Genomic DNA, 14,436 nt, shown 5'->3' on the forward strand with positions numbered 1-14,436 from the left:
ACCCCTAATCATTCGCAATCTCAAATCCTATAAAACCCCAATACGAAACACAACACATAAACCCATGTCACACCCTGGCCTGACCAAAATATATAACGAAAACATAAAACCCTAGAGACCAAGGCGTGACAATGGAGATGTATGGGTAAACCACTTTTGGCCCTATAACAAAGAACAAATAGCAAAAACACATTAATGATCAAATACAAATCTTAGAATCAACTATTAAAGACTCCCAGAACCCACTGGATTCTCCAATTACATTGAATGAACTACAGGACAAAATACATACCCTCCAACCCAAAAAGGCCTGTGATGTTGATGGTATCCTCAATTAAATGATAAAATATACAGACAACAAATTCAAATTGGCTATACTTAAACTCTTTAACATCATCCTTAGCTCTGGCAGCTTCCCCAATATTTGGAACCAAGGACTGATCACCCCAATCCACAAATGTGGAGACAAATTACGGTGGGATATGCATCAACAGCAACCTTGGGAAAATCCTCTGCATTATCATTAACAGCAGAATTGTACATTTCCTCAGTAAAAACAATATACAGCAAATGTCAAATTGGCTTTTTACCAAATTACCGTACGAAAGACCATGTATTCCCCCTGCACACTCTAACTGACACACAAACAAACTAAAACTAAGGCAAAGTCTTCTCATGCTTTGCTGATTTCAAAGAAGCCTTTGACTTAATTTGGAATGAGGGTCCATTCAAATTGATGGAAAGTCGTGTTGGGGGAAAAACATCCAACATTATTAAATCCAAACAACAAGTGTGCGGTTAAAATAGGCAAAAACACACACATTTCTTTCGACAGGGTCGTGGGGTGAGACAGGGATGCAGCTTAAGCCCCACCCTCTTCAACATATATACCAACAAATTGGCGGCGGCACAAGAACAGTCTGCAGCACCCGGCCTAACCCTACTAGAATCTGAAGTCAAATGTCTACTGTTTGCTGATGCTCTGGTGCTTCCGTCACCAACCAAGGAGGGCCTACAGCAGCACCTAGATCTTCTGCACAGATTCTGCCAGACCTGGGCCCTGACAGTAAATCTCAGTAAAACAAAAATAATGGTGTTCCAAAAAAGGTCCAGTTGCCAGGACCACATATACAAATTCCATCTCGATACCGTTGCCCTAGATACCGCTGCCCTAGATACCATTTCCCTAGATACCGTTGCCCTAGATACCGTTGCCCTAGATACCGTTGCACACAAAAACTACACATACCTCGGCCCATCAGCGCCAGAGGTAACTTCCACAAAGATGTGAACGAGCTGAGATACAACGCAAGAAGGGCCTTCTATGCCATCAAAAGGAACATATAATATAATATAATATAATTTGACAAAACAATTAGGATCTGCTAAAACAAATCAGTCACGGAACCCATTGTCCTTTATGATTGTGAGGTCTGGGGTCTGCTCACCAACCAAGAATTCACAAAATGGGACAAACACCATATTGAGACTCTGCGTGTAGAATTGTGCAAAAATATCCTCTGTGTTCAACGTAAAACACCAAATAATACATGCAGAGCAGAATTAGGCCGATACCCGCTAATTATCAAAATCAAGGAAAGAACCGTTAAATTCTACAACTACCTAAAAGGAAGTGATTCCCAAACCTTCCATAACAAAGCTATCACCTACAGAGAGATGAACCTGGAGAAGAGTCCCCTAAACAAGCTGGTCCTGGGGCTCTGTTCAAAAAAACAAAAAGACCACACAGAGCCCCAGGACAGCAACACAATTAAACCCAACCAAATCATGAGAAAACAAAAAGATAATTACTTGACACATTGGAAACTATTTACAAAAAACAGAGCAAACTAGAATGCTATTTGGCTCTAAACAGAGAATACACAGTGGCAGAATACCTGACCACTGTGACTGACCCAAAAATAAGGAAAGCTTTAACAATGTACAGACTCAGTGAGCATAGCCTTGTTAATGAGAAAGGCTGCCGTAGGCAGACCTGACTCTCAAGAGAAGACAGGCTACAGTGGGGCAAAAAAGTATTTAGTCAGCCACCAATTGTGCAGGTTCTCCCACTTAAAACGATGAGAGAGGCCTGTAATTTTCATCATAGGTACACTTCAACTATGACAGACAAAATTAGAAAAAAAATCCAGAAAATCACATTGTAGGATTTTTAATGAATTTATTTGCAAATTATGGTGGAAAATAAGTATTTGGTCACCTACAAACAAGCAAGATTTCTGGCTCTCACAGCCCTGTAACTTCTTCTTTAAGAGGCTCCTCTGTCCTCCACTCATTACCTGTATTAATGGCACCTGTTTGAACTTGTTATCAGTATAAAAGACACCTGTCCACAACCTCAAACAGTCACACTCCAAACTCCACTATGGCCAAGACCAAAGAGCTGTCAAAGGACACCAGAAACAAAATTGTAGACCTGCACCAGGCTGGGAAGACTGAATCTGCAATAGGTAGGCAGCTTGGTTTGAAGAAATCAACTGTGGGAGCAATTATTAGAAAATGGAAGACATACAAGACCACTGATAATCTCCCTCGATCTGGGGCTCCACGCAAGATCTCACCCCGTGGGGTCAAAATGATCACAAGAACGGTGAGCAAAAATCCCAGAACCACACGGGGGGACCTAGTGTTGGGAAATTATGATTAAATGACTGAACAAATCATTTTAAATGGAATTGTAACTAAGTAAACTTATACTCTGTTTTATTATATCTGATTAACAATATGAGTTCATAAGAAGGGATTGTGTGACACGGACAAGGAGTAATTAAAGTTAATGAACACCATTCACCATCCACCATTCACAACTAGGAAGAAACGAATGGGTTGGGGACTGTGTAAACAAATAATGTCGTTAACCTAACGTTGAACCTACAGAAACTTAGCTCTGGGGTCTTTAGGTAAGGCAGTGAGTGCATTCCTGGGTTTTCTGTTAATTAAAACTGTCAGCTCAGTGGTGATCGATAATGTTGAGGGGTCAAAAGTTATCTGGGAGTGTGTTAGTAAGTTAGAATGAACTTTTCACCTCACTTTGTCCCGGTCGAGAGGAGGGGATTCTGTTAAAGCAATGAAATTACGTCATGATCGGTATATAAATTGCTGCACGTGATTAAGTGGGAGCGCGCTCCGAGAATAAATTCTATTACCTATTATTGAAAGACTGGTCTGCGTCTATTTAATGCAAACAAGAAATCTTAGAAATTCTCATAAAATAGATTAAGGGCTTTTAATTGATGAAAGCACATTGGCATAATTAAATTACAGTAACACCTAGTGAATGACCTGCAGAGAGCTGGGACCAAAGTAACAAAGCCTACCATCAGTAACACACTACGCCGCCAGGGACTCAAATCCTGCAGTGCCAGATGATGTTTGCTAGAGAGCAGTTGGATGATCCAGAAGAAGATTGGGAGAATGTCATATGGTCAGATGAAACCAAAATAGAACTTTTTGGTAAAATCTCAACTCGTCGTGTTTGGAGGACAAAGAATGCTGAGTTGCATCCAAAGAACACCATACCTACTGTGAAGCATGGGGGTGGAAACATCATGCTTTGGGGCTGTTTTTCTGCAAAGGGACCAGGACGACTGATCCGTGTAAAGGAAAGAATGAATGGGGCCATGTATCGTGAGATTTTGAGTGAAAACCTCCTTCCATCAGCAAGGGCATTGAAGACGAAACGTGGCTGGGTCTTTCAGCATGACAATGATCCCAAACACACCGCCCGGGCAACAAAGGAGTGGCTTCGTAAGAAGCATTTCAAGGTCCTGGAGTGGCCTAGCCAGTCTCCAGATCTCAACCCCATAGAAAATCTTTGGAGGGAGTTGAAAGTCCGTGTTGCCCAGCAACAGCCCCAAAACATCACTGCTCTAGAGGAGATCTGCATGGAGGAATGGGCCAAAATACCAGCAACAGTGTGTGAAAACCTTGTGAAGACTTACAGAAAATGTTTGACCTCTGTCATTGCCAACAAAGGGTCTATAACAAAGTATTGAGATAAACTTTTGTTATTGACCAAATACTTATTTTCCACCATAATTTGCAAATAAATTCATTAAAATCCTACAATGTGATTTTCTGATTTTTTTTCTTCTCATTTTGTCTGTCATAGTTGAAGTGTACCTATGATGGAAATTACAGGCCTCTCTCATCTTTTTAAGTGGGAGAACTTGCACAATTGGTGGCTGACTAAATACTTTTTGCCCCACTGTATGTGCACATTGCCCACAAAATGAGGTGGAAACTGAGCTGCACTTCCTAACCTCCTGCCAAATGTATGCCCATATTAGAGACACATATTTACCTAAGATTACACAGAGCCATAAAGAATTTGAAAACAAACACAATTTTGATAAACTCCCATATCTACTGGGTGAAATACCACAGTGTGCCATCACAGCAGCAAGATGTGTGACCTGTTGCGACAAGAAAAGGGCAACCAGTGAGGAACAAACACCATTGTAAATACAACACATATTTATGTTTATTTATTTCCCTTTTGTACTTAAACTATTTACACATCGTTACAACACTGTATATAGACATAATATGACATTTGAAATGTCTTTATTCTTTTGGAACTTCTGTGAGTTTAATGTTTACTGTTCATTTGTATTGGTTTATTTAACTTTTGTTTATTATCTATTTCACTTGTTTTGGCATCGTTAACATATGTTTCCCATGCCAATAAAGCCCTTGCATTTAATTTAATTGAAGGGGGGGGGGGGGGGGCGGCAGGGGGGCCACAAAGTAAAGGAGTACATCTTCCTACTTTTGCCACAGGTGAAGGTGTAGTTTGGCATGAATAAGGTTTGTTTGTGAATACCTGCCCCTGCATATGTGTGCATGAAGGTGTGTGTGTGTATATGTGTGTGTGTATATCTGTGTAAAGGTATATGTGTGTAAAGGTATCTGTGTAAAGGTGTGTGCGTATATACCTGCCCCTGGGCGTGAGACACTGCAGCTCTTTGAAGATACACACAGCATCTCCAGTAGCCTGGATCACATCTGCCTTGGACAGCACACTGTCTCTAAACACCTGGGAGGAGGACAAAACATGTTACATTCCATGCAATATCTACATTTATTCATTTGAGGCATTTGGCCGATACTTTTGTTCAAGTTGCAGCGATGAGACAAGATCGTATCTACCAACTACATATCACGAAATTGGTGAGAAAAAAAAACACACAAAAAAAATCCATAATATTGAGACTATGCATTATCCTGATGACTTACTGTAAATATTTTGTAAATATCAGTTGCTTCGTTCTGTTGTGTTTTACATTTTATTATGTGATCTTGTCTATGTACTTTGACTACTGCAAAATGAATTGCCTCTTGAGGACGTTAAAGTTTTCTGAATATGGGACTAAAATGGGAGTCTATACCAGACTTTGACAAACACTGCCATCCATTTGTTATGAGCTCTGCTGCTAAAAACAAAATACATTACAACTTAAAGAATATTTCAGTGAGTGTGGGTTTTTCCTTTCAAGTCTATACCAGACACACGCTCACACACAGCCCCCCTACCTCCACGGGTTTTGGCGGTGCCCCAGTTCCAACCCCCCTTCACACAATTCTTTCTCTGGCAGCTCCACTTTGTAGTGGGCTTTGAAGTACTCAGATATCTTCCTAGAGAGAAGGATATAGAGAGATAAGACAATGTTTATTTTCCATGCTGATTTTTCTGTTTCAAATTATTCTATACTCCTCTCTGATCTCGTTCCTACTCCAAACTCACTCTTTACTCTCTTTTCATTCCCATTCTTTCCTCTTTCCACCTCTTTCCTCCCTGTTCTCATGTTTTCTCTCCTCCATCATCCATACCTCCCTCCCCTTCATCCTTCCCTCCATCTCTGTCTCCCCTCAATGATATCTCCCTCTCTCCTCCTACCCTCCCTCCTTTTTTCCTCTCCTCCACCCCTTTCCTTCCCTCACTTCTCCTCTACCCTCCTCATCCCTCTCCCCCCACCCCTCTGGTCACCGTGTCTCTGAAGCCGTCATATTTGTAGATGTGCCCGGTGCTGGTGGTCAACTTGATGCCCTGTCCCAGACACACACGTCTCCACTGGGCCTGAGACAGTTCCACAGATGGGATGCTGTCCACCTTCCCCGTCTTACTGTTCTTATACACCACACTCTGTCTACCGAACCGCAGACGGCCGTCATTCTGGGGAAAACACAGTAAACTGTGTTGACATACAGTTGAAGTCGGAAGGTTACGTACATACACCTTAGCTAAATACATTTCAACTCAATTTTTCACAATTCCTGACATTTAATCTTAAATGTAAGTAAACATTCCCTGTCTTAGGTCAGTTAGGATCACCACTTCAATATGAAATGTCAGAATAATAGTAGAGAGAATGATTTGTTTCAGCTTTTATATCTTTCATCACATTCCCAGTGGGTCAGAAGTTTACATACACTCAATTAGTATTTGGTAGCATTGCCTTTAAATTATTTAACTTGGGTCAAACGTTTTGGGTAGCCTTCCACAAGCTTCCCACAATAAGTTGAGTGAATTTTGGCCCATTCCTCCTAACAGAGCTGGTGTAACTGAGTCAGGTTTGTATGCCTCCTTGCTCGCACACTTTTTCAGTTCTGCCCACAAATTTTCTATAGGATTGAAGTCAGGGCTTTGTGATGGCCAGTCCAATACCTTGACTTTGTTGTCCTTAAGCCATTTTGCCACAACTTTGGAAGCATGCTTGGGGATCATTGTCCATTTGGAAGACCCATTTGGGACCAAGCAGTAACTTCGTGACTGATGTCTTGAGATGTTGCTTCAATATATTCACACAATTTTCCATCCTCATGAAGCCATCTATTTTGTGAAGTGCACCGGTCCCTCCTGCAGCAAAGCAACCCCACAACATGATGCTGCCACCCCCGTGCTTCACGGTTGGGATAGTGTTCTGCGGCTTGCAAGCCTCACCCTTTTTCCTCCAAAAATAACTATGGTCATTATGGCCAAACAGTTCTATTTTTGTTTCATCAGACAGAGGACATTTTTCAAAAAAGTACGATCTTTGTCCCCATGTGCAGTTGCGAACCGTAGTCTGGCTTTTTTATGGTGGTTTTGGAGTGGTTGCTTCTTCCTGAGTGGCCCCTCAGGTTATGTCAATATAGGACTTGTTTTACTGTGGATATAGATACTTTTGTAACTGCTTCCTCCAGCATCTTCACAAGGTCCTTTGCTGTTCTGGGATTGATTTGCACTTTTCGCACCAAAGTACTTTCATCTCTAAGAGACAGAACGCATCTCCTTCCTGAGCAGTATGACGGCTGCGTGGTCCCATGGTGTTTATACTTGCGTACTATTGTTTGTACAGATGAACATGGTACTTTAATGCATTTGGAAATTGCTCCCAAGGATGGACCAGACTTGTGGCGGTCCACAATTTTCTTTCTGAGGTCTTGGCTGATTTATTTTGATTTTCCCATGATGTCAAGCAAAGAGGCACTGAGTTTGAAGGTAGGCCCTGAAATACATCCACAGCTAAACCTCCAATTGACTCAAATGATGTCAATTAGTGTCAATGCACGGGGCACGCTTCTTCACAAAATTGGATCTCAGGAGTGCGTACAATCTGGTGCGTATTCGGAAGGGTGATGAGTGGAAGACGGCATTTAGCACCACCTCAGGTCATTATGAGTACCGTGTCATGCCATATGGACATTGAGCAGGCGTCACGTGCAGAGCCCTCTCCCCTTCAGCTGGTCGTCTGTACGTTCCGTCTGCTGTCTGCGACCGATTGACCTATTGGGCCCACACGTCACCCTCCTCTGGTCATCCTGGGATAGGTCGGATGATGCGCTGTCTTGATGGGAGGTACTGGTGGCCCAATTTAGCTAAGGACGTGAGGATTTATGCTTCCTCCTGCTCGGTGTGCGCCCAGTGCAAGGCTCCTAGACACCTGCCCAGAGGTAAGCTACAACCTTTACCCGTTCCATAGCGGCCGTGGTCGCACCTGTCGATGGATTTTTTTAAAAACTGATCTTTCGGCTTCACAGGGTAACACCACGATCCTGGTCGTTGTGGATCGGTTTTCTAAGTCGTGTCGTCTCCTCCTTTTGCCCGGTCTCCTTACGGCCTTACAAACTGCGGAGGCCCTGTTTACACACGTTTTCCGGCACTATGGGGTGCCTGAGGATATAGTGTCTGATCGGGGTCCCCAGTTCACATCAAGGGTCTGGAAGGCGTTCATGGAACGTCTGGGGGTCTCGGTTAGTCTTACCTCAGGTTTTCACCCCGAGAGTAATGGGCAGGCTGAGAGAGTTAACCAGGATGTGGGTAGGTTTCTGCGGTCTTATTGCCAGGACCAGCCGGAGGAGTGGGCGAAGTTCGTGCCCTGGGCAGAGGTGGCCCAGAACTCGCTACATCACTCCTCCACTAACCTTTCTCCCTTTCAATGTGTATTAGGGTATCAGACGGTTTTGGCTCCTTGGCATCAGAGTCAGACTGAGGCTCCTCGGGTGGACAATTGGTTTCGTCGCGCTGAGGAAACCTGGGAGGCAGCCCACGTCCACCATCACCGCAGTGAGGCCCCGGTGTTCGCACCAGGGGACAGGGTCTGGCTTTTTTTTTTTTTTTTGTGATTTTTTTACCCCTTTTTCTCCCCAATTTCGTGGTATCCAATTGTTGTAGTAGCTACTATCTTGTCTCATCGCTACAACTCCCGTACGGGCTCGGGAGAGACGAAGGTTGAAAGTCATGCGTCCTCCGATACACAACCCAACCAGCCGTACTGCTTCTTAACACAGCACGCATCCAACCCGGAAGCCAGCCGCACCAATGTGTCGGAGGGTACACCGTGCACCTGGCAACCTTGGTTAGCGCGCACTGCGCCCGGCCCGCCACAGGAGTCGCTGGTGCGCGATGAGGCAAGGACATCCCTACCGACCAAGCCCTCCCTAACCCGGACGACGCTAGGCCAATTGTGCGTCGCCCCACGGACCTCCCGGTCGCGGCCGGTTACGACAGAGCCTGGGCGCGAACCCAGGGACTCTGATGGTACAGCTGGCGCTGCAGTACAGCGCCCTTAACCACTGCGCCACCCGGGAGGCAGGGTCTGGCTCTTGACCCGAAAGATGCCCCTCCGCCTGCCCTGCCGGAAGCTGGGTCAGCGGTTTGTGGGGCCTTTTAAAGTCCTGAGGAGAGTGAACGAGGTATGTTATAGGTTACAACTGCCCACTAATTACCGTATTAACCCCTCGTTCCATGTGTCTCTCCTCAGGTCGGTGGTGGCTGGCCCGCTCCAGGAGGCTGAAGTGCGTGATGTTCCTCCGCCTCCTCTAGACATCGAGGGGGTCCCGGTGGAGGACGTGTTAGATCCTTCCATTTTAAAAGAATTCCACCGTCTCCATCCGGATCGCCCTCCGGGTCGTCCCTGAGGCCGGCGTCAGGGGGGGTGGGGGTACTGTCACGACTTCTACCGAAGTCATTGCCTCTCCTTGTTCGGGTGGTGCTCGGCTGTCGACGTCACCGGTCTTCTATTGGTTTTGTCTTGTCTTCCTACACACCTGGTTTCAATCCCATTCATTACCTGTTGTGTATTTAACCCTCTGTTTCCCCTCATGTCTTTGTCAGAGATTGTTTTATGTCAGTGTTGTTTATGTTTGTATAGGTGCGCGACGGGTCCTTGTACCCATGTTTATTATGCATTCATATTTAGTGTTTGGAGCATGTTTAGTGGACATATATTAAAAGGACTCCATTACACTTGTTTTACTCTCCTGTGCCTGACTTCCCTGCCACCTATACACACAACTCTGACAATTAGCCTATCAAAAGCTTCTAAAGCCATGGCATCATTTTCTGGAATTTTCCAAGCTGTTTAAAGGAACAGTCAACTTAGTGTATGTAAACTTCTGACCCACTGGAATTGTGATACAGGTAATTATAAGTTAAATAATCGGTCTGTAAACAATTGTTGTAAAAATTACTTTTGTCATGCACAAAGTAGATGTCCTAACCGACTTGCCAAAACTATAGTTTGTTAACAAGAAATGTGTGGAGTGGTTGAAAAATGATTTTTAATGACTCCAATATAAGTGCATGAAAACTTCTGACTTCAACTGTACATATACTGTATAGAAACACCTGAAGTAAACATAGACAAACACACATTTAGAAAAGTTGGTCATAGTTTTTAACTGTTGACTTGTTACTGCATTGTCAGATATCTGTTGCTGTGCAGAAACACACACAGACAGTCTCTCCTCGAGTCCTCTCTCTCTCTATTTCTCTCACACACACACACGCACAAACATGCACGTGCATGCACATACACACACTCCCCCATGACCCTTTGACCTCCTGGTAAATGTCACTGACCTCCAGTGGGTCGCCCATGGCAGCAATTCCTCTAGTCCTCAGGAGCCACTGTGCCTCTAATACCACACACAGAGAGAGGACAACCGTCTCTCTTCATTATACTGGTCCTCTAGCTCAATTGGTAAAGCATGGGGCTTGCAATGCCAGGGCGGTGGGTACGATTACCGGGATCACTCGTCAATAAAGTGTATGCACATAACTGTCATTCGCTTTGAATAAAAGTGTCTACTGTACTGTCTATAGTATAAACTAACTACAAACTCATAGAGCTATATCACTGTCTAACTCTTTATATACATTTGTAAGAAATATATATTGTTTCAATGATTTACAATTTATGTGCAGGAAGTGGACTAAGTCTTGAATGAAATTAATCTAAATGATTTATATGGAAGCCTGTATGAACTGCATGCCCCAACAATTTAGCATAGCAGGCCTTGCAGTGATAATAACAACCAACCCAACATGCTTGTTATGTGTAGCGGTCAGCTGTCAAGCAAATGGGGACTGAGACATGTAAATAACCCTTATGACATGTAAAAACTATTATGCATTATAGTACAGCTTGTTATAATGGTGCCATTACTATGTTATTGTCTACCGACTATCGTTGATCTGTGGAATAACGTCTTGTTTACATTACTAACCGTTGTGTTGTAGCTGTCAACTTGTAATGTTGTGAGTGGGGAGAATGTCAAGTCTTTACGTCGTGTGCGTCGAAAGTGACGTAGCCAGGGCTGTTATGTGTTACGTTTGACGTTTTTTTCTTCTCTTGGTCCGGGTTTGTTGCGTTTCGATTGTTTTGTTCATGAGAACATACAAATTGATCGTCAGGCAAAAACCGAAGTGGAAAGACATCGAACAGAATTGCGATCTGGTATGTTATAAAACAATATCAAGGGCTTGATAAAAAAAATGTTTTTGCACACAAAGAATTACGCAAGTACAAGAAACCAATGAAAACGCGCAGAAAATGTCATATGATAGTAATGCATACAAAATGTTCACAATACTTTACACTATTGGCGAAATATCGTCGAAATTGCAAGTTATGCAGCCAATGTTTGCATTACAGACTTCAATCCATTTGTAAAGAAACTAAGGTTGGGGGTGGGACGTTCAGTCGCTGTGTCAAAATGTAGTTATGCCCTGTGTGTAACGTCAACCCGCAAACTATACTGCAGACTTGGTTTAAACGAAACAAGAACCCAGATTCGGAATTTTACTATTGAAATAGAAACACTGCCTACTCATCAATGTCAGTAGAAAACACACCCTCTCTGTCTGTTTGTCTGTCAGCTATGACGGCCAAACGTGCAGCTCTGATCACCGACTCCTACAAGGTGGTAAAGAGATCCAGGAGAGAGGAGAAGAGGGAGAAGAGGGCCCCATCGCCTCCCCAGAAGGGTTAGAGTTGTGTGTGTGTGTGTGTGTACAGCAAACCACACAGCAGTCATACAAGACAGATGGGACATAGTAGAGTATGAAATTGAACTACTGTTTTCAAATGACACCCAAATAATGACACCCAAAAGACACAATGAATAAAATGAAATAGCATGCTAGAATAGTTTTATTGGTCTCCGGAGAGGAAATGAGTGATTCAGTGATGCAACTCAACTTGTCAACAGAGCACTATGGCCCAGCTGTAAGTGATTGGTCATGGTGGTGTCACTCTAACCTCGCTTCCTGTCTCTCGTCCAATCAGACACTGAGCCGCGCCCCCTCACGGCCAGAGAGATAGAGCTGCAGGAGCTGAGGCAGTTTGACCAGGACTGGCGGTATGGACCCTGCACAGGTACCCTGCAGCAACCCGTGTTACCTATCTTGACAACACATTTTTAATACCGTTGTTCATAATAACAACATGCAGCACAGCGGAGCGCCAGTGTTTCATCTTTGCACGGTTCCTTTATAGTGTGATGTTTTAGCGTTTCCTCTCCTGTGACGTATTGTTTTGCGAATTGTTTTAAACCGATCCAATTGTTTTCCCTCCTGTATCTCATAGTGTTATATGATCTACAGTAGCGTTCCTACTCGCACTGTACTCCCACTCTCTCTCTCTCTCTCTCTCTCTCTCTCTCCCACTCTCTCTCTCTCTCTCTCTCTCTCAGGTATCAGTCGTTTGCAGCGGTGGGAGAGAGCTGCACAGCATGGGTTAAACCCCCCTCAGGAGATCAGAGATATGCTACTTAGCGCAGACACAGACCCGGACTACACACACTGGTACCATGATCAGAATACTACACACACAACGAACAAGCAGATTCATACACAAATGCATGTACATTCTTTAGAAAAAAGGGTTCTTCGGCTGTCCCCATAGGAGAAGCCTTTTGGGTTCTAAGTAGAAGTCTTTTGGGTTCCATGTAGAACCCTCTGTGGAAAAGATTTTACATGGAAACCAAAATGGTTCTACATGGAACCAAAAAGGGTTCTTCAAAGGGTTCTCCTATGGGGACAGCCGAAGAACCCCTTTAGGTTTTAGATAGCACCTTTTTTTCTAAGAGTGTACACACACAGTCAAACACACACACGAAAAACTCTCATAAACACACACACTTGATTCTGGACCATTACAAATGTATTCCAGCCATACAGTATCATAAGTAGCGTTGTGCAAAACAGTAATGAGATATTATACAATTGTCATAAAATATTGTCTTCATACTGTTTTGTCTTTCAGCCTGTGGAGTGACTATCCATTGTGAGAAATAAAAAGTGGAGAGACAGAGAAGATAGAAGTGAAATGTCCAAAGTTCACGTGGTTTTGCTTTTGTTCAGTTCGGGTTTGACTGCTAACCATCACACTACACTTAAAAAATAAATAACATTTTCTACCCAAATATGTTTTTGTTCAGTCTGTCACACAAACACACCACTGCCTACGTCACACATTTGGTACACTTTTGAGACGTTTACATAAATATTTTTTATAGGTAACCTATTTCAAAATAAAGTTTTTCAATTGTATATGTACCAGAGTGAGGAAGAGAGAGAGAGAGAGAGGGAGAGAGAGAGAGGGACAGTCAGATGTTGCTATTACCTGCTAATGTTGTGTAGACAGTGACACATTCTATTACACAGTAATACACATTGAGTATACCAGACATTAGGAACACCTTTTTTTTCTTGAGTTGCTCAAGATTAGAAAGGTGTTCCTAATGTCTGGTATACTCTATGTGTTATTACTGTGTAATAGAATGTGTCACTGTCTACACAACATGTGTGGATGGTCCCCTTGCTCTCAGCCAAGGAAGTGGGCTCACTCACAATTTTGCCTCAGAACACAGCCATGAATAAAGAATGATACCAACACATCCTCTGAGAGCAACTTCTCCCAACCATCCAGGAACAGTTTGGTGAGGAACAATGCCTTTTCCAGCATGATGGAGCACCTTGCCATAAGGCAAAAGTGATAACTAAGTGGCTCGGGGAACAAAACATTGATATTTTGGGTCCATGGCCAGGAAACTCCCCAGACCTTAATCCCATTGAGAACTTGTGGTCAATTCTCAAGAGGCAGGTAGACAAACAAAAACTCACAAATTCTGACAAACTCCAAGCATTGATTATGTAAGAATGGGCTGCCATCAGTCAGAATGTGGCCCAGAAGTTAATTGACAGCATGCCAGGGTGGATTGCAGAGGTCTTGAAAAAGAAGTGTCAACACTGCAAATATTGACTCTTTGCATCAACTTCATGTAATTGTCAATAAAAGCCTTTGACACTTATGAAATGCTTGTAATTATACTTCAGTATTCCATAGTAACATCTGACAAAAATATCTAAAGACACTGAAGCAGCAAACTTTGTGGATATTAATATTTGTGTCATTCTCAACTTTTGGCCACGACTGTACACAATCCATGTCTCAATTGTCTCAAGGCTTAAAAATCCTTCTTTAACCTGTCTCTTCCCCATCATCTACACTGATTGAAGTAGATTTAACAAGTGACATCAACAAGGGATCATAGCGTTCAGCTGGATTCACCTAGTCAGATGTCCATGGAAAGCGCAAGCGTTCTTAATGTTTTGTATACTCAGTGTATATGTAGCTATACAGACAA

At 43.3% G+C, this 14,436-nt stretch overlaps 1 protein-coding gene and 1 pseudogene across 2 annotated transcripts; one reads left to right on the forward strand and one right to left on the reverse strand.

The window, feature by feature from the left end:
- The window catches only part of LOC115146742 (FACT complex subunit SSRP1-like), a 37,728-nt pseudogene extending 29,745 nt beyond the window's left edge, over nt 1-7,983 (reverse strand).
- Nucleotides 7,984-11,111: 3,128 nt separating this feature from the next.
- pold4 (DNA polymerase delta 4, accessory subunit) lies at nt 11,112-13,212 on the forward strand. 2 transcript variants are annotated; one of them, XM_065004046.1, is made up of 5 exons: nt 11,112-11,243; nt 11,666-11,773; nt 12,075-12,164; nt 12,481-12,592; nt 13,053-13,212. In XM_065004046.1, the coding sequence occupies exons 2-5, from the start codon at nt 11,668-11,670 to the stop codon at nt 13,075-13,077; spliced, it is 333 nt and encodes a 110-aa protein (XP_064860118.1). In that variant the 5' UTR covers nt 11,112-11,243; nt 11,666-11,667; the 3' UTR covers nt 13,078-13,212. The 2 variants fall into 2 exon arrangements, with proteins under 2 accessions (XP_064860118.1, XP_029543150.2); XM_029687290.2 differs by lacking the exon at nt 11,112-11,243 and having other exon boundaries at nt 11,608-11,773.
- Nucleotides 13,213-14,436: the final 1,224 nt, after the last annotated feature.

Source organism: Oncorhynchus nerka, linkage group LG18, assembly GCF_034236695.1.
Source record: "Oncorhynchus nerka isolate Pitt River linkage group LG18, Oner_Uvic_2.0, whole genome shotgun sequence".
In the NCBI taxonomy this organism is placed as follows: Eukaryota; Metazoa; Chordata; class Actinopteri; order Salmoniformes; family Salmonidae; genus Oncorhynchus; species Oncorhynchus nerka.

Bases quoted from the DNA above. Each gene is read 5' to 3' on its own strand.
- pold4 (XM_029687290.2), top strand. From the start codon at position 11,623: ATGTCAGTAGAAAACACACCCTCTCTGTCTGTTTGTCTGTCAGCTATG. The intron at 11,774-12,074 runs GTTAGAGTTGTG...TCGTCCAATCAG, and splicing joins CCCATCGCCTCCCCAGAAGG to ACACTGAGCCGCGCCCCCTC. The intron at 12,165-12,480 runs GTACCCTGCAGC...TCTCTCTCTCAG, and splicing joins GCGGTATGGACCCTGCACAG to GTATCAGTCGTTTGCAGCGG.